General features: G+C 37.6%; 1 protein-coding gene across 50 annotated transcripts in view; it reads left to right on the top strand.

Moving 5' to 3' along the window:
- LOC133841878 (cell adhesion molecule Dscam2) overlaps positions 1 to 17815 on the top strand; it is a 75788-nt gene extending 57973 nt beyond the window's left edge. For 30 of the 50 annotated variants that reach the window (XM_062274668.1, XM_062274672.1, XM_062274673.1 and 27 more), the window contains exons 10-24: positions 3463 to 3582; positions 3643 to 4869; positions 4930 to 5085; positions 5150 to 5833; positions 6435 to 6543; positions 6604 to 6780; positions 6845 to 7011; positions 9679 to 9891; positions 11304 to 11471; positions 12174 to 12338; positions 12642 to 12949; positions 13015 to 13195; positions 13251 to 13409; positions 14458 to 14524; positions 15369 to 17815. In XM_062274668.1, the coding sequence (XP_062130652.1) occupies positions 3463 to 3582; positions 3643 to 4869; positions 4930 to 5085; positions 5150 to 5833; positions 6435 to 6543; positions 6604 to 6780; positions 6845 to 7011; positions 9679 to 9891; positions 11304 to 11471; positions 12174 to 12338; positions 12642 to 12949; positions 13015 to 13195; positions 13251 to 13409; positions 14458 to 14524; positions 15369 to 15450 (3983 nt within the window). In that variant the 3' untranslated portion in view covers positions 15451 to 17815. Of the gene's footprint in view, positions 1 to 73; positions 362 to 993; positions 1279 to 3462; positions 3583 to 3642; positions 4870 to 4929; positions 5086 to 5149; positions 5834 to 6434; positions 6544 to 6603; positions 6781 to 6844; positions 7012 to 9237; positions 9406 to 9678; positions 9892 to 11303; positions 11472 to 12173; positions 12339 to 12641; positions 12950 to 13014; positions 13196 to 13250; positions 13410 to 14457; positions 14525 to 15368 lie in introns of all 50 variants that reach the window. The other 20 variants (XM_062274704.1, XM_062274690.1, XM_062274689.1 and 17 more) reach the window with 9 other exon arrangements.
- Positions 17816 to 20852: the final 3037 nt, after the last annotated feature.

A 20852-nucleotide genomic window follows, 5' to 3' on the forward strand; every position in this document is an offset into this window, starting at 1 on the left:
ATTTGTTTTGTTTCTTTTCTTCATTTACTTTCGGTTCTCCCCATCCACACATACACACATATATTACCTTCAGTTTTGCCTCGCATCATTCCCTTTGCCTTTGAAGAGGGCCCCGCCCAAGTGGGCCAATATTTAACACTGCACTGTTCTGTGCCCGGTGGCGATCTGCCGCTGCTTATCGAATGGACACTGAATGGCATCGCGATCGGCGACGAGCTGGGCATAAGCACTGAACGTGTCGGTAGCCGCGGCAGCGTGCTCACCATTGAGGCCGTTGAGGCGCCACATGCGGGCAATTTCACGTGCCATGCCAGCAATTTAGCTGGCCAACAACGATATACGACGCTCCTCAATGTCTACGGTTAGATATGTAGTTAGCTTACACAAACCCACACACATACTCGTGCATACTGTAAATCGAATCTAACCTGTCCGCTGTAGTTTGTTGCTACTAACCATGCGTCCATCTGTCAGGCTGCATGTCTGTCTCTCTGTCTATGTTTCTTCGTGTCTATCTCTTTCTCTGCGTCACTCTCTGCCAAGGCTAGTAGCACTTCAATGCTTGCATGTGAATACCTAACCAAAGCACTGCAACGGAAAAACCATTAATCACAAATTCATTTCCAGTAAAAACTACAAAAATATGTCAAAATATTTTATTTTTAATAGACAAAGACTTGACATACGCCAATATTCAAAAATAAATTATTCTTAATTTGTTAGGATATTTTGTCACTGATACGTCACATTCGTTTATCTGAAAACCTTGTTCTTTCAACATGTCTGCAATAGTGGTCAGATATCTAGGAAATCGAAAGTCTCTTCAATCTTTTGTAAAATACACTTTTTGTTTATTTTGGATTACCAATTATTCAACCACTTTCGAACGGTTTGCAAACATCCAACGTTTGAGGCAACGTTTAGCTTTGAACTTCATTATTTTTATACATTTATTATTATTTTCCTTTCTATTATTTTGCTTGTGACTTTAAGTACCGCCCAAGCTGGCGCCGCTGCCCAACAATTCGCCACTTTATGTGGGCGACTATTATCAACTGACCTGCGCCGTGGTGCATGGCGATGCGCCCTTCAACATCACTTGGTACTACAATGATCGTCCAGCCTTGCAGCTGGAGGGCGTCAACATACTGATGCACAGTCGACGCAGCAGCTCGCTGAACATTGAGAGCGTGCAGGGCGGACACGCTGGCACCTACACGTGCATGGGCTCGAATGGGGCTGGCTTCTCGACTGTCGAGTCGGAGCTGAGCGTAAAGGGTTTGTTTTCGCTGCACCTTAAAGCCTGTGCTTGTTAGACTAGACAACTGCTGTAAATTTCGAAAACTCTCCACTGTCCACTGTCTCTTTCTCTGTGTGTGTGTTTGTTGAACTGGTGTTGGTACTTTGCATTTAGCACAAAACAATTGTATTATAACACTCACACCCTCTTGCACGGCTTTCTGTGTACTTTTATGGTTTAGAGTTGCCGCAGATTGAGCAATTCCATTTCAATGCCAACGGCGTCAATGGTGGCCAGGCGGTGCGTGTTATGTGCATGGTCACCTCGGGCGATCTGCCCATCGACATCTACTGGCTGAAGAATGGTCAGCCACTGTTGCGTTCCATTTACCACAAGATCGATGAGTACACGTTGATTCTGTCGCTCCGTCAAACAACCATCAGCGACTCCGGCAACTATACGTGTGTGGCCAGCAATGCGGCGGGTTTGGCCAGTCGCTGGTCCACACTCAAAGTGAAGGGTACCTAGTCTCACTCATTTCCACTCTTCTATTTTTATAATTTCTACAAAGTTATGTTTTTGTACCTCAAACAAGCGACTTGAATCGAAAGACTTAGACAACGAACTTGACAGTCATATCAAATAGTTTAGTTCAAATTTAACTCAACTCCAGAGCCACCGCTGCTTGCCGCCCTCTCGCTGTCGACGTCAGTTTGCGATGTCAACGATTACGTGCAGCTGACGTGCATTGCCAGCCGCGGCGCCACGCCCATTCGCTTTGAGTGGCAACTGAATGGGCGGCCATTGCATGACGACGACGATGACACGGATGCCACACAGGCAACGGTCGGCGAGCACACGAGCCTGCTGCTGATCAACAAGGCGCAGGCTCATCATGCCGGCAACTACAGCTGCCGGGCCAGCAATCATGTGGGCGTGGCCCAAAGGCAGGCGCTGCTCATTGTCAACGGTAAATGGGAAATTTTGGGCTAAAGCAAGCAGCAAAAAAAAAACGAAAGATTTACTTTTTTCTCTTCAGCTAATCGAGAACTTTTGCTCTCTTTCTCTTACTCTCTCTCTGGACCCAAAGAATGTTCGACTGCGGTCAAGTTTTATTCGATTCCCACTGTATATATGTATAAATATTCTCCTCTGTCTTTGTCTCTGTCGGAAGCAAATGTTAGTTTTTTGACCTAATATCCATGCATCCGCAGCAACTTTTGTGTGAGCCAAAAATATCTCTGATTCACATACATGTTTAACCAGCAGCACACACACGCACCCATACACACACACACACACACAAACCTGCACAGAAAGGACTCACAGCTTGATATCTGCTTGAGTGAACAGTTCAAGATATTGAATGTGCATTAAATCCGTTTAATTTCGATTCAGTTTTGTACTCAGTCTCATGCTCCAACACCGAATAAACCACAAGCCACAACAAAAACAACAACCACAACAATAAAAACAGCAATAACAACAACAACAACTCGCATATTAACCGCTTTTAATTGTCTACTAAATTTAATCTCAGTCCTACGGGATAACCAAGCGCTTCTATGAAATAGCAGAAAACAAAACACAAGCCTCTGCTACGTCCCCAAAACAACATCTATCAGTCCCATCCCAACAACCCGAATATTCCTCAACTTTAATTACTTTCATTTTCATTATTAACTATAATTTACTTAGCTCACTAAGACACAAAACGAAGGCTGATCAAAAAAAAAAAAACCAATTGAAAAGAACAACAAGATAAAGTTGTGAAATCAGCTCTTCGTTTTGCACAAACTGCATGTAGTTTATGATTTTAGTTAGTTACTAATTATGATTTAGTTAAACTCCCACTCTAATTTGTCCTTTAACACTTTAGTTATTTAATTGTGCTAATCTCTTTAGTTGTAGTTTGGTTTATTGGTTCACTTAGAAACTTAAGCTAAGTGTGGAAAAATGATGATGAATACAACAAATATATTTCATATTTCCACACTTTGTGTAAACTGAAATGAATAGTAATTAAAATAAATAAATTTAAAGATTTAACGTAATTAAATGAGAAATTTCAATTCAGTTTACACTTAAGAGTCCGTCCATCCGTCTGCCATAAAATACTACAAACCGCATGCTAAATGTTCCACTTTAGTAAAGAAACCGAAACAAATATACTAATAGTTTTTTTTCTCTACCAACAATCAACAATCGACGCTGAACAACAGTGCCACCAAGATGGATCCTCGAACCCACCGACAAGGCTTTCGCTCAGGGCTCCGATGCCAAGGTTGAATGCAAAGCTGATGGATTCCCTAAGCCACAAGTGACATGGAAGAAAGCAGTTGGTAAGTGAAGGAAATGTGTAGAAATCTCTTCAATCAATATTCAATTAAATTATCTCCTAGGTGATACTCCCGGAGAATACAAGGATCTGAAGAAGAGTGACAACATTCGCGTCGAGGAGGGAACTCTGCACATTGACAACATTCAAAAGACAAACGAAGGCTACTATCTGTGCGAGGCTATCAATGGCATTGGCTCAGGACTCTCGGCTGTGATCATGGTCAGCGTACAAGCTCCTCCTGAATTCACTGAGAAACTGCGCAATCAGACCGCACGTCGTGGTGAACCCGCTGTACTGCAGTGCGAGGCGAAGGGCGAGAAACCCATTGGCATCTTGTGGAACATGAACAATATGCGTCTGGACCCTAAGAACGACAATCGTTACACAATTCGCGAGGAAATTCTGTCAGCCGGCGTCATGTCCAGTCTGTCTATTAAACGTACCGAACGCTCTGACTCTGCTTTGTTCACCTGTGTGGCCACCAATGCCTTTGGCTCCGACGATGCTAGCATTAACATGATTGTCCAAGAAGTACCCGAGATGCCATATGCCCTGAAGGTGCTCGATAAATCCGGACGCTCCGTGCAACTGAGTTGGGCTCAACCCTACGATGGAAACTCTCCCCTCAATCGCTACATCATTGAGTTCAAGCGCTCCCGTGCCTCCTGGGATGAGATCGATCGCGTCATGGTACCCGGACACACCACCGAAGCCCAAGTACAGAAACTGAGCCCCGCCACCACCTACAACATTCGCATTGTCGCCGAGAATGAAATTGGTTCGTCACAATCATCGGAAGCTGTCACCATTATCACTGCCGAAGAGGCGCCCTCTGGCAAGCCACAGAACATCAAAGTCGAACCCGTGAACCAGACAACACTGCGCGTCACCTGGAAGCCACCAGCACGCTCCGATTGGAACGGTGAAATCCTGGGCTACTATGTGGGCTACAAGCTATCGAACACCAACTCGTCGTACATCTTTGAGACAATCAACTTTATTACCGAAGAGGGCAAAGAACACAATCTGGAATTGAACAATCTGCGCGTCTACACACAATACTCGGTGGTCATTCAGGCCTTCAACAAGATCGGCGCCGGTCCATTGAGCGATGAGGAGAAACAGTTCACAGCCGAGGGCACTCCCAGCCAGCCACCTAGCGACACTGCCTGCACCACACTGACTTCACAAACCATTCGCGTTAGCTGGGTTAGTCCACCACTCGAGTCCGCCAACGGTGTGATCAAGACCTACAAGGTTGTCTATGCTCCCAGCGATGAGTGGTATGGTATGTATTGATTGGAATTGTTGTTGAATCGAGTCCGAACTAATTGTATTACACTTCTAGATGAGACTAAGCGTCACTACAAGAAGACTGCCTCCTCCGACACTGTGCTCCATGGCCTGAAGAAATACACCAACTACACCATGCAAGTTCTAGCCACCACAGCTGGCGGCGATGGCGTTCGCAGCGTGCCAATTCACTGCCAGACTGAACCCGATGGTAAGACAACTGAACAAACAAATAAATTATCATTTAACTTATTATAATTCTCCTCGCTTTGCAGTTCCTGAAGCACCCACCGATGTCAAGGCTCTGGTTATGGGTAATGCGGCCATTCTGGTCTCTTGGCGTCCACCAGCACAGCCCAACGGCATCATCACTCAGTACACTGTATACTCCAAGGCCGAAGGCGCTGAGACTGAAACGAAAACCCAAAAAGTGCCACACTATCAAATGAGCTTCGAGGCCACCGAACTAGAGAAGAACAAACCCTATGAATTCTGGGTCACTGCCAGCACCACCATCGGCGAGGGTCAGCAATCGAAGAGCATTGTAGCCATGCCTAGCGACCAGGTGCCCGCCAAGATTGCCTCCTTCGACGACACGTTCACTGCCACCTTCAAGGAAGATGCCAAGATGCCTTGTTTAGCCGTTGGAGCCCCTCAGCCAGAGATTACCTGGAAGATCAAGGGCGTTGAGTTCAGTGCCAATGACCGCATGCGTTTGCTGCCCGATGGATCCCTTTTGATAAAGTCTGTCAATCGTCAGGATGCTGGCGACTATTCTTGCCATGCCGAAAACTCTATTGCTAAGGACTCGATTACCCATAAACTCATTGTGCTGGCTCCTCCTCAATCTCCTCATGTCACTCTCTCAGCCACGACCACCGATGCTCTGACTGTCCGCTTGAAGCCCCATGAGGGAGACACTGCCCCACTCCACGGTTATACTCTGCACTACAAGCCAGGTATGACAAGAACAATATTATATTATTTATTTTATTTAATTGTATACAAGAATTCAATTTAAAACTGATTAGTGTAGCCAAAGCAACTAAGGCAACTGCATCATATTATTATATTACTTTTCAACTATGTTATGTTAAAATGTATTAAACCAGTTTTTTAATACTGATAGCATCTTAAACTAAAATTTATAGTTAGTTATAAGTAGAACAATTCATTATTTACATACTCAAGACATTTTCGATATGGTGTATCTCAATGAAAGGTCGACTGCATAAATGATTTTCAGTCTTCTTTTCAGTAATGTCGAGTCTGTTAGCATAATCCAACTACTAAACTAATACAAAGTTTGAATTTCCAATCCATATTATAAGTCGGATTTAAATTTTATGTATTTCAATGTGTGAAACTTTCACGATACGAGTACGAGTATAAGTCATTTATAATTTGTATTCTAATGTTTTAAAATTCAGAAATTTAATTTTAAGTTTTATGTTAATCACTTTAGAAGTACAGTAAATGTATATGATCTCTAGTCTTCAAAACTTAGCTAAAATTTAAAATACATTACCAAATTATTAATGGTTAATGACACACTTGCAGAATTTGGAGAATGGGAAACTGCTGAGGTGTCCGTTGACTCGCAGAAGCACAACATTGAGAATTTGCTATGCGGCTCACGTTACCAAGTTTATGCCACAGGATTCAACAAGTGAGTACCGCATCAATTCACTGTCAATTATAACTAACCCTTCTCTTCTGCCCTCTCAAGCATTGGCGCTGGTGAAGCCTCCGACATTTTGAACACACGCACCAAGGGCCAGAAGCCCAAACTGCCAGAGAAGCCACGTTTCATTGAAGTCTCATCAAACTCGGTCTCGTTGCACTTCAAGGCCTGGAAAGATGGCGGCTGCCCCATGTCCCACTTTGTTGTCGAGAGCAAGAAACGGTATCTGCATTAAAAGGCGTAACTAATTCAATTCCAAGCAAATACTAATTCCATTTACTTGTAGCGATCAACTGGAATGGAATCAAATCTCGAACAATGTGAAGCCCGATAATAACTACGTAGTCCTCGATCTGGAACCCGCCACTTGGTACAATCTGCGCATCACTGCCCACAATTCCGCTGGATTCACAGTTGCTGAATATGACTTTGCCACACTCACCGTGACCGGAGGTATTTATGATCTGTTTTCCAATTCACAAACCTTCACATTGCTTTTGTACATAGAGAACTACGTTGATAATGCTGATGGGGAACCCCACAAAGAATAACCAACAGCATTATCCATATACAAATAACAATGCTAGGCATCAAGTAAAAATGTTCTACACACTTTTGCCCGAGTTGAAAATGCTTTTTATCAAAATCACCCAAAATGAAAATGAGCAAATATTTTTTGGTTTTTATTTCGAGCAAATTGCACAGTATTTAATTTAATTTCCATTAGCTGGTATTTATTTTTTGTCACCAAAACACCAAGCTTGTCATACCTAGTCAAATCTATATAATAAAAATATATTTTAATTTATTTTAGTTTTTATTTCAAATGTGAAAAGTTTGTCGTCGTGTATAAAACAAAAACTGTTTTTATTGCGTAAATGCAATTTGTTTTTTACGTTTTCATTTCTTGAGCAAACAATGTACAAAATCCCGAGAAGAGCAGCTGCAATGCAATATCTTGAAATAGTTGAACTCAATACTCACCAGTCACCAATATTATTATTTCTAGACTATTGTAGATCCCTAGAAGATCACCTTAGATATGTTATTATTTATTTCGAATATATCATTTATTTGTTTGAGTTTCATCACCTTGTGTTAACTGCATTTATATACATAACATAAATGTATGTGTCCAGTCTGTGGAGATGGAGTATTTTGTACATTTTGAGAAAGAAAGAGGCATTAAAAAGTACACAGATTTAAGTACTGCCTGTTGTAATAATGTAATGAATAAATGTTGTAACTCCCCCGGTGCTCCCTTCCGCTAAACGTATCGTAGGATACGTGAATGTCGCTTGAACAAATTTCCGAATTGTAAATTTGCCTAGAATTTTACAAATTCTTAACTAATCAATTCTTTCTGCAGCGGCGACAGTGAAGTGAGTAGTTGAACTTTCAGTTCTCCATTGGATCCAGCAAGGAACTCTCACGATAATTGTACAAAAGTGTTTTCCCACAACTGATCGCACATATGATTCATAAACATTGTTTTCATTTCAAGTTTTCCATTTAGTTTAGCTTTTATTTTGATTTTGACAACTAGAAAAAATGCTCATTAACACTGCTTTTATGACAAAATGTATCTCAACAACTCAGAAACGAGCAGAGCCAATGCGAACACATCTTCCAAAAAGCACAACAACCAAAGTTCCATATTCACTCAGTATGTTTAGTGAGTCCTAAAGAGAGCTGAGATCAAGATAATATATACATGAGATTGACATTGACTTCCTTATAAGAACATTCTCATTACACACGACCATTTATTTATCGATTTCGATTTAATATTACGATTACAATTCAGTTATGTCATCAAGTTATAGTTGAGTTCCACCTTAGTTAGTGTTTTCGATCTTTTATTTAAGTGTTTCTTCCTAAGAGAGATATTCAAGATTGTCTTTCGTTATCGTTCTCGTTCTCCTACTCATTCTCTTGAGAGCAATTACACTTGGAATGCTGTTAAATGAATTTTTCCAATTGCTTACAAATAGTTTTAACCATTTAAATAACTTAATTAGTTCTAAGTATTTACAGTTAAACAAGAAATATATATTTAAATAAAAAAAAAAACAAATTGCATTTGAACGTATTAAAAATAATGTTACTTTTGTTATACAATTTAAAAAGTTTATTCAATAGTTACAAATAGTTTTCATCTAAATATTTGCAAATAATTATGCGTTGCCTTAACGCATTGTAAAATACAAATTAAATACTCTTAACTAATGTTCATTCTTAACTCGACTATTTGCGACACTTCTCCCCACATTTTCGAACATGTTACAAAAAAAAGTTAAATGCGAACTCAACTCGATGTTATACATACATATGTACATGCATATGAATTTTTGTATTTGTCAATGTATTTGTATATGTGTGTGTGTTGGGTACAAAAGTCAATGTACGGGAAGAGACGGCAAAAGGCAAAAAGTTCGCAAAGAGAGCGAAGAAAGAGAGACATTTCGCTCTCTTTGATAATTTGCCCACTGTTAAAGCTTCCTTTTCATTCGCTATCGCTGTCGTCTTTTTTACAAACATACGAACAAGCATACATACAAACATACATATGTACACTTATCTATAACTGTGACTACTCTTTATCTCTCTCTCTCTCTCTTTATCTGTCTCCGGTCTACATGTGAAACACTTTGGTTGTTGTTGTTATTGTTGTTGCAGGCACAATCGCACCCTCGCGTGATTTACCCGAATTAAGCGCCGAGGATACGATCCGCATTATCCTATCGAACCTAAATTTAGTAGTGCCCGTCGTGGCGGCTCTGCTCGTCATAATCATAGCGATAATTGTTATTTGTATTCTGCGTAGCAAAGGCAATCACCACAAAGGTATCTATAAGTATATCCAACTAATTACGTATTTCTTTTTTTTCGGTTCCTCTCTCTCTCTCTCCATAAACCACTCTATCTATCTTTGTCAACATACAAAACCGCCTCGCGATTTTTTTTTTGGTATTCTCTATCGAAACACATACACAACACTCACTCACACACACGTTTAATGTGTATGAATTTGCCTGCACTGTTGTTGTTGCATCCGTTAATCGATAAACGATAAAATGCATGCTCGATTATGGTTTGTATATCGATCGAAATAAAAAGGCACTATCGCACCCCTCGACGATGGCATGGGCCATGGCAATGTCCATGCTCGTATTCCCATGCCCGCCTGGATGCCCGAGTGGCTGGATCTGAACTTTATGGTGCCATTGATTGCCACCGTTGTCGTGGTCGCGGTTGGTATCTGTGTTGTGTGCGTGGCTCTCTCCCGAAGACGTTCCGATGATATGCGAGGCGGCCAGAAGGATGTCTATTGTAGGTTTATCTTGTGCGACCTTAGCACAGGAGCAAAAGTGTTCTTCTTTCCATTTAATTATTTGATTTCCTACAAATTTTATTTCTGTTTTCATTGAGCGGCAATTTGTTTTCTCAAATTGCCATTAAGTGTTAAGATACCAGACAAATGCAATGCCGTCACTCTACAACGAAATCCTGGTAACCTCTTTTAAACTCTTGGAATGCTTTATTCTGTTAGTCTTAATTGATTGCATGATAAATGTGTAGTTATATAAATAATCGATCAACACAAGCTTACACGAACAAAAATATACCGATTGCCAGTCACTTTTACAAAAATATACCAACAAAATACCAAAGATAATATACTCAACTTAATCGTGTATCAATATATAAATATAAATATCAATATTTGTGTATATACTCATATGTACAATCATATCTCCTATAATATGTATAATCGTACTCATAGAACTATCATCAATTTTCCATCGCCATTGAAAACCATTGGAAAATTATTTGCAAGTGTCTTTCGTGTAACTTATACAAAAAATATTTTGCGATGACTCTAGATTTGCCATAATAATGTCAAATAATTGTACAAATTGAATTGAATTTATTGATTTGATCTACATTATTATTATGGCATACTCGTAATAGAGATTTCCTAATCTTTTGTTATGAGTTTAATCCTAAAGTTTAAAAAGTGTACCCTATGCTATCTCCAATGTTGTAAATACGTTTTGCTTATATCCTAAGCAATATTCACAGTACTATTCACAACAGACTACTACAATCTTAAAACAATCTATCGACACATATTTCATTGTTGTTCAGTTCACACATTTCCAATCCCCAATTTATGAAATGAAACCAAAACTGAGATGCTTTTTTAAATCGCAAATGAAAATGCTTAAGTAAAGTACAGTAAATTGATATCTAAAGTAAAGTACAGTAAAGTAAAGTAATGTAAAATGAAATATAAATTCAAAATTGATATCATCACTCATTTTCATGTCATTCAATCATGAATCGTTATATCGCTAACAAGTTGGTATATTTTAAGCTGCAAATCCAAAAAACAAATCAAAACAGAAAACACTCTCTTCACGTAATTCCCTTTGGAAACTTTGTTCGCAATTGTAAACTTGTATTTTTGAGCTATTATTTAGCACTTTAGCGTCTTGAGATGCCGCACCAAAAACAAAAACCAAAAGAATTGATTAAAAACAAACAAAACAAAAAAATCTAAATCAAATCATAAAGAAACCAAAATATTGTGAGTGACGGAACAAAGCTGATTGATACGAACTAAAGCAAGAGAAACAGAAGTAAAGTATGCGAGTTGAAATTTTGAGCTGCATTACAAAAAGGGAAAAGCATCTTCAGTGTTTCACTATTGAGTTCGCGATATCATATATTAATTCTAGACGATGTAGTTTACAATCAGACAATGGGACCTGGCGCCACCTTGGACAAACGTCGCCCCGATCTCCGTGACGAGCTTGGCTACATTGCACCACCCAACAGGAAGCTGCCCCCCGTGCCCGGATCTAACTACAACACCTGCGATCGGATTAAGCGAGGTACAGTCATAAGTAAGCATCTAAATTTCCAATGCAACATTTATTAATGCCAGGACTATGCCAGCGAAGTCCTTGCGTTTCTACTTTCCCAAGGGAAAAGAAGAGTCAACTTGGGCTATCACTGCGCATTGGCTGCGGCTTAGTTTTTTTCCTTCTTCCATTTACTTTGCAAACAAAAAAAAAAGAAAAAATGTCGTATAAAGACATGAATGAAAAAAAGACGAGTATTTCATATTTTGCGTTGCTTTTGCATAACACAAACAAGGCACAGGGTAAAGGCGTCTAAGGCGTTGCCACACCCCCATTCATCATTCATTATATCATATCATACAATCAGACACGAGAAAAAACAAATACACACATACATAGCAATGCTTTCTCAAATCGAAATTCTTAATGTTGCTTCTTCGAGTGGCTTTCTTATGATTTGGAACCCAATTAAGTCCTGATATCACTACGAGTATTATTAAATGTTGCGCTGAATTTAGATTAACATAATTATTTACAATATTTATTTGCAATTTATTTATATTAATTATTTAAATGGTTTGAATTCTTACCCAAACTCCGACTTCAATTCCTACTCCAATCCTTCCAACGTTTTGGTTGCTTGTTTTTTGGGTTCACTCTTCGTTGATGTTGTATGAATATTGGAAATTGAATAAACCACCCACACTCACACACACCCACCCACAAACAAACTCGAAACCATAGGCCGCGGTGGTTTGCGCTCAAACCACTCCACCTGGGATCCGCGCCGCAATCCGAATCTGTATGAGGAACTCAAGGCACCTCCAGTTCCCATGCACGGCAATGCCAATATCTACGGTCATGGTGGTCATGCCCATGGCAATGTCGAGTGCCACTACAGACATCCAGGTAGGAGAGGTTCTCCCTTATTATCTTTATGTTTTCTTAAGACTTTTCATTTCATTCCCTAAAGCTAAAACCTAATCCCTTCCTCAATACCACTCTTGATTTAGATTAACATTTAGTTTTTAATAACCTAACCTTAACAAAATTGTAGTCTAACCTGGTCGCAAGATGCCCGAAGTGTAAGTAGACATCTGTCATTCTGTCTGACAGCTCGCAGCATTCATACTAAAACACTAAACACCAAACAAATCATTCCACAACCGCAAACGCTTTGAGACCCTGCTAATCGAAATCTTCTCTCGCAAGGCATGGAAGATGAAATCTGCCCTTATGCTACGTTCCATCTGCTCGGCTTCCGTGAGGAAATGGATCCCACCAAGGCCATGAACTTCCAGACCTTCCCCCATCAGAACGGACACACTCCCGTACCTGGACACGCTGGCACCATGCTGCCCCCTGGACACCCTGGACATGTGCACTCTCGCTCGGGCTCGCAGTCGATGCCACGTGCCAATCGCTATCAGCGCAAGAACAGCCAGGGTGGACAGTCTTCGATCTATACCCCAGCACCCGAGTACGATGATCCCGCTAACTGCGCCGAAGAGGATCAATACGTAGGAAACATACAGAAAGAGTTGTTAAGTGATCAATATTCTACTGATCTTCTGATCTCTTGCAGCGTCGCTACACTCGCGTCAACTCTCAGGGCGGCAGCCTTTACTCTGGACCTGGACCCGAATACGATGATCCCGCTAACTGCGCTCCCGAGGAGGATCAGTATGGCTCTCAATATGGTGGACCCTATGGACAACCCTACGATCATTATGGTTCCCGTGGCTCTATGGGACGTCGTAGCATTGGTAAGAGAAAAGCTTTACAAAATTTGAGGTTATCTTATAACGAATGCATATTTAGGCTCTGCACGCAATCCAGGCAATGGTTCACCTGAGCCTCCACCACCACCACCACGCAACCACGACATGAGCAACTCCTCATTCAACGACTCCAAGGAGAGCAACGAGATCTCAGAGGCCGAATGCGATCGCGATCACGGACCACGCGGCAACTATGGCGGTAAGTTTTCGACAGCCAGTTGAGCAAGAAACATAACTTAGCTTATCTCTGATGGAAGTGCTGAATGGATAATAATTTTAACTCGATTCCATTTGCAATCTTCTTAATTTCCTTTTTCGAAATTTCCTTTGTACATTTTAATTATAATTCAAACAATCAGAAGATTCTAATGAGGGTGAGTGATGTGAAATCGAATCAAAGTTCATCTAGTCTTCATAGCGAATTTGAATTGTTCCCCCCGTTTCGAAATATACTCGTTTAACATTATCACAACTCACCTCATTCTTCGTACTGATCGTGATCATGATCATGAAAAATCTCATGACGTTCCCTACCCATGTATCTGGAATGTGATCACATCTTCATTCGTTCATTGTTCCTGTTCATTCATGAGTCATTTTGAAGACAGTCGATGTTCTTCACATTACGAATATTCATGCTGTGTTTTGCTCAAGTTTCAAAACATTATTTGGAAATCTTAATTTTTAAATCATTTATGTGTCAATAAAATAAATTAACGTTGGTTTTGGTTATACATTTGTTTTAAATTAAATTTTTACTGCACATTCAAACACACTTCATTTCATTTCACGAAGCACTTAGAATCCCAATTAAAAGTTTATTTTTTTTTTTATCACATGTTGAATGTTTATGTTTTGTGTCTAATATCGGATTTATGTTTAATTTTATTTCAATTTTCATTACATTCAAAACTCATGTGTCTCTAGAATTTCGCATGTGTTCCTCTAGAAAGTTGTTCGAAATTTTTGTGGTTGTTAGAAAAAAACATTAAGTTAGCTACGTAAGAGATTTAGGTTTTTAATGCTGCACGATTTAAGAAAAGAAAAAACACATTTTTATAAGCAATAAGTTTTATTTGATATTTTATTTTTTCTTTCTGTTTTCTTTTACTTTCTATGATATTTTAAATCAAAATAACTACTACTACTTTCGGTTGATCCATTTTTTGTGGGGTTCTTAAACAATCATTTCTATTGCAAATATGTCGATAACGAAAACAAAACCAAATACATAAAATAATATACAGCTGTGAAAAGATCACCCCAACCGAAAGATCAACGCACCACCGAAGAGATGCGTAAATTGATTGAGAGGTAAGAAACGAGTAGAAATATTGAAAAATATTGCAAATGCAATATGCGTATAACAAAAGAGTATATTAAACAAATCAAAATTGCGCAGAATTATGGCATAGTTTGGCACTTAATTTCATAAAGAACTAACTTAATAATAAAATAATAAAATAACAATATGAATTCTGTGCAATTTTCGAAACCTTCTTGTACCTGAACTAACCCCCCCAATTGTATATTTGTTTATTTATTATAATACAATGAAATTCACTGAAACACCGACTTCTTAGTCGCAGACAGTTGTAAGTTCTAACCTAAATTAAGTTATGTATTAAACTAACAAACGCTTTTGCATGTTTTATGTACATAAATAATTAAACTAAGATTGCATGTTTTATCTTGTCTCCTTCCCCATTTCTGTTGTGTATTTATAATTACTTTTGGTTTGTCTTATTTGGTTCATTGCAAAAGAAAGCAAATCACAGTTGAGTGTTTCAAAACAGTTCCCAAAACATTTATCATTTGATAAACAATTCAATTACAATAATTACCAAGCATAATCGTAACCGTAACCGTAATCGTATATTAATCAACAGGCTTTAAGTGATACCAAACACTGTACTATGATTACCTCAAAAACACGTATAAGTTGTTGTGCAGCTTGCCGCTTGGCCTTGGCTTGCCACACACAATACTCGTGCCACATGTGGCAAGACAACAAACAGAACCAAAGAACCACATGAGGCAATGCTTTGGTTGCAGAAATGAGCCCAAATCTAATATTATTAAACATTTCATATACATATATTGTTTGCTATATTTTTTTGATTGACCACTGATTGTTTGATTGATTGATTCCCTACAGAAACGAAGCCGGCCCAAAACAACTCCAACTCCAACAAACAAATGGCGCAGGATTCACAGCCTACGATACTATGGCAGTGTAATTTGTAAGCAGCAACTTACGAAAGTGGGCGTGGCAGTTTAGCTTAGTGTTTTTTGGAGTCAATGAAGTGCGTGGGAGTTGAATGAACACATGAGCACACATACACCAAACACACACACACACACTCACGCGTATACAGACAGACAGACACAAAAAGGGCAGAGTCAGTCATCAGATTTTGAAAGTATATAAAATATCGAAAAGAAAACATCACAGAAGTAAGCAACGCATTTAAGCGCAAATATATATACACACAATTATTAAACTATTTCAAGTATTTACAAGAGTAATTACACACAAACAAACACACACACGCATTTGTGTGTGGCATTTGAAAGAACAAAACTTGAACGTGGAACATTATAATTGCTAATTAATATTTGATATTTGATAATTGATAATTGATAATTGCATAATTGAAAGATAATTGCATAATTGAAAGTCATTTTTAATATTGCATTTTAGTTCGTAAGCCAAGCAGAACAACCAAAATATATCAAGCGAATAAATAGGTAATCTCTCGTCTAGTATTCGTAAGAAAATACATCCGAAGAATTCGCTTTCGATTTGCCCAGACACATATTTGTTTTTTTGCCATCTATGCCAAAAGCATGAAACTCTTTGCCTAGCCTAAGTCAAAGTCATAATCTTAATTGATAGTTAAACGTATTTTGTTTTATTTTGTATGGTCTGCAAATCCTATAACTTATATACTACTTATTTGTATCGACAGAACGAACGCGAAAGTTGTAATTGAAACTTATTTCGCTTCTTGTTGACTTGCGTTGACTTGTGATCATAATTATTTTTAGCATTGTGTGTGTCGATTATTTATAATTTATACTTATTTATATTTTTTAATTTTATACTGCGCTTCCAAAAAAACGAAAACCGCTAAAATGAACTTGTTCAATGCACAAATAGCAAATAATAAACGTTTAGTCTCACACTCACACTGTCGAAATTGTATTATACAAATGTCCCCCAATAAAAAAAAAAGAAAAGAGCGCACTTTATGATTTGTCATAGAGATTTACATTTGTATTCAGTTATACGCATTTCAAGCTTTAAGAAACTCTGAAATTGATAATGTGCACACCTCAATTTCTACATTATACGTATTTATTTAAGTTTTTATTATTATTATTTTAGTTCTGCAAATACATTTACGATTTTCTTGAAACAACTTTTGTTTGCTCTTTTATTTTTGTATTTTTATTGATTTTACAGCAATCGCATAAATTGTGCGGCTACTTTCAAAACTCAAAGACTGAACTATGCAAATTTTAAAAACGAATGAAAATGCTTAACAACAAATATGTAATTACAAAAGGAGTTTTACAGTACACAATATTTGCTCAACAAGTAGAAATAGCAAAAGCATTTGAGGTAGCCCGCAATTTACAGAGAAGTCAACAATAAATAAATCTTATTTAATTCTCAAAATAAATAATAATTTAATTTATTAAAACTATTCGTTATTACGCCTAGATTGTTCCGATTATGTTTCTGTTTCACCTAACACTTTACATATTCTACACTATAATCCTACCTAGTTATATCGATTTTATATATGAATGTAGTGTTGTGACAAAAATATTGCTTATACTCGTACATATATATTATGGGAAACTTATATAAATGTACTACAAATTTTAATGGTAAACGAATACAAATATTTAATAGCGTTTAGACAAATGGCATTTAAATAATATACAATATACAAAAAACAAAAAAAAAAACGAAAAAAAAACTCTTAAAAAAAATTGAGAAAACGTCACAAATTTTCAAGTAATAAAAATAGCGCAAAAAATGTTGCATTTCGGTATAACAAAATTAAAAATTAACAATTTTTCGGAAAATCAAAATCAAAAACAAAAAAACAAATATTTAATCGAAAATAAAGATTTAAAAAACGAAACTTTTGACATTTTCAAACAAAATCCAAAGAGGTTTGCAAAAAAAAAGAAAGAAAAGAGAATTAATTAAATTAAGCTAAGTATTAATATTCAAATAAAATATACGAGTACATCAAGCATTTTTCATACTTATCATGCATATTTGATCGCTTGCTTTTTGTGTTGCTTCAGAAGAACGTAAAGCAAAGGGGGGAAAACAAATATTATGAAAACGAAAACGAAGTCAAATAATCATTAAGTCTAACATAAACTAACCTATTTTGTAATTATTTAGCATTCAACATGCATACACATACTCTACATACATACATAATATTAATAATTTTCTACTTAACTTTACTTAAAACGCATAAATCAAAATTTAATTCCCATTGCATTAAAAACATAAGACAAAAAAAAAAAACAAAGAAAACTATCAAATTAAAAAGGTATAGAAAGTCGCCCAAATACGATGACAGCATTCAACTTCAACGCACATCAGATCCAACACTTCTTTGGAAACGATAACTAAGCATATGAAGAATGAGAAATTAAAAAAAAAAGATACCAAAAAAGAATGAAATTATTGAAAATAAGAAAAACAGTTTAAAATGCATACTAATCACTCGCTCCTTCTTAGCCGAAACAAATATTACTCATACTCACATTACTCATACGACACGATACGATACGAAATATATATGAGGCAAGAAGATAAATTAATACAAATATCCAAAACAAGATTCGTAAAATTCGTAATCCTTAAGCGCGGCATTATAAACCTAAATGAATACTTCAAATATGTGTATTACTAATTACAAATTACAAGAAACATATATGTATTAACTATATATATTAATATTGAATGTATTGAATTGACAAACTACATTTGCTACATCACACACACACACACATACACAAACATACCCGAAGATACACAATCAAAGATTATTACCTACACTTGGTAAATCCATTTCCCGAGTACCCAAGGTTTATATCTTGGAGTACAATTCCTTAAGTAAAGATTCCTTAAAACACACACAAAACACAAGCAATTTGTCAGTTCCAGTGTCATTAAATACAAGAAAAACAACCACAAAAAACTAAATAAACGCCAATCTATGTTGGATAAAACACAAATGCCGTTGTTTTTATTTACGCTATATAATACTAGTATTGTTTTTCATGTCCTTATGATATGAGCTTTAGGTTTGACCTGAATTTTCAGTTACCCTGTAAGGTTATGGTACTATCTTGAGTTGATAAATCTTTAAATATTAAAAATAATTATATTTATATTAATAGCAGTAACAAAAGAGGAGTATATCTTCCTTGGAAAGTTCTATCAGCAGCTCAGCTCTTTATCTATGACAAAGCGCCATCTATGTGTGAAATGCAGTTTGTAAACTAGCTAACGCTGAAACATTTTGGTGCTGAACTCAGCTAACGCTGCAATTTCGAATTCGCCGCGATTGTTTCCAACAATATTCTGCAAATTAAAAGAATTAAATTAATTAATAATTTAAGTTAAATTTTAATTTAATATATTACCAATTTATTTATAAGACTATTATATGTAATTTCATATAACTTTGGATATACGTACATATCCATGCGATTACCTTATTTGAAATTAGTTCATCCTAAAAGTATGCTACAATATTTAATTAAATTATTTGAAATGGTCTTAATGCTGAATATTTCAAATTACGTTATTGTAATGCTTCGTTTTCGTTTTAATTAACTATTGTTTTTTTATATCTAATTAATCTAGAGAATCTATCTACTAACAATATGAAATCATCAATAAATTATGTAATTTTCAATAGTCGATAGGGGTTATTACCATGTTGATCAGGGTATGAAACACAAATGCAAAGTATTTTACTATCTACCAATTTGGGAAGGCAAACAGTCGACGGCCACTGTAAACAAGAGAGAGAGCGGGGTATGCAAACAGAGTGCGCTCAATGGACAGGACAACGCTTGGGGACTGGAGATTGGGTGTGTCCTTTTGCCGCACTGAAGCGAAAAGTTCAACAGGCTGCTCCACTAAATCAACAAAGAGAAAACCGCAAAATGCCGATAAGAGCCATAACACAGAAAGCGACGCAGCGACGCCGCAACGCCAACTAGTTGGTTGCCACTTGCCACACTTGCTACAGTTGGCACTTACGCGGCGTGGACAGGAAGCCAACTGACCCGCATAGCATGTAAAGGAGCCAGAGAGCCTTAGGGACATTCGAAACAGTCAGAGAAACAGAGACAATGCCAGAGACACACCAGCTAAATAAACAAATGGCTCACATTAAAATGAACTGCAAACGAAAACGTTGAAAATTTGTGTACAAAAACTATGAACTGCAGCAGTGGCAGGAGCAGCAGGGAGAGGGGGAAGAACTAGGAGTAGCAGAGGGAACGGGAGCGGGAGTGGGAGCAGCAGTTGGGACTTCACCACTTTGCAGGCTTCCGGGCTGTCGCAGTAGTTTGTTGCTATTTAGCTGGCCCAAACAAGCGGGAGTGGGACTTCAACTAGGAATTGGGGATGGAACTGGAGGTGTAGAGGGATGGGGGTAGGAGGTAGATTGTTGTCGCTAGATGCAGCCCAAATTATACGAGTTTATTGCGTTGACAACAGCTCGTGTTCTTGTTCTTGTTGTTATTGTTATCGTCGCTTGCCGAATGCACACTAAGCATGCAAGGAGGTCGACGACGGGGCTCTAAAAACTATGTCAACATTGCTCTGGGTACCTGGACAATTGGGTTCAATTGAACCACCAGAATGCTCTACTTTACATGCTCTGTTCTCTGGCCTCGCCTCCAACTCTAACTACAACTCCGGGTCCGAGTTTGCTGTCATGCAATTTGAATAACTGACAATGCATGCAATTCGAGAATCTAGATCTAGAGGTTAGCTTACAGAGCCAGCAATTTATGTTTGATAGATTTATTTTGAAAACACATGAAAAAGTTTAATATAGAATACAGCTATTATAGGGCAATCAGATCTTAAGAGTATAGCAAAAAGAAAACTTGAATATAAAAATACAACTACTATAATCAATCAGATCTTAAGAGTATAGAAAATAGAAAACTTTAATGTACAAATACAACTATTATAAGCAATCAGATCTTAAGAATATTTCACAGCAAATTCGCAGCATTTATTTTACACAATCAGATAAAAGCTATTAAAAAGAAACTCTCATCATGGGGAGTGTGTTGTGAATACTTGATAATATATTGTCTTTACTCGTACACAGAAGAAGTCGTCTGTGTTGTCATAAGTTATGAAGGTTGAGCGACAGACAAGATGACGACGATTAATCGATCGTTGCCCATTATCTAGATCGATTTATTTTCTGAATTAATACCTTAATAGTTGTCATCTCTTTAACTCGCAACATGATCAAAACATCGAGCGTGCAGAATTGTTGAGAAGTTCATTTCACTTTGATATTTCACAATCGAATCGCAAGAGTTGCAATAGAACATTGAATGATAT

Source organism: Drosophila sulfurigaster, chromosome 3 (assembly GCF_023558435.1).
Source record: "Drosophila sulfurigaster albostrigata strain 15112-1811.04 chromosome 3, ASM2355843v2, whole genome shotgun sequence".
NCBI lineage: Eukaryota > Metazoa > Arthropoda > Insecta > Diptera > Drosophilidae > Drosophila > Drosophila sulfurigaster.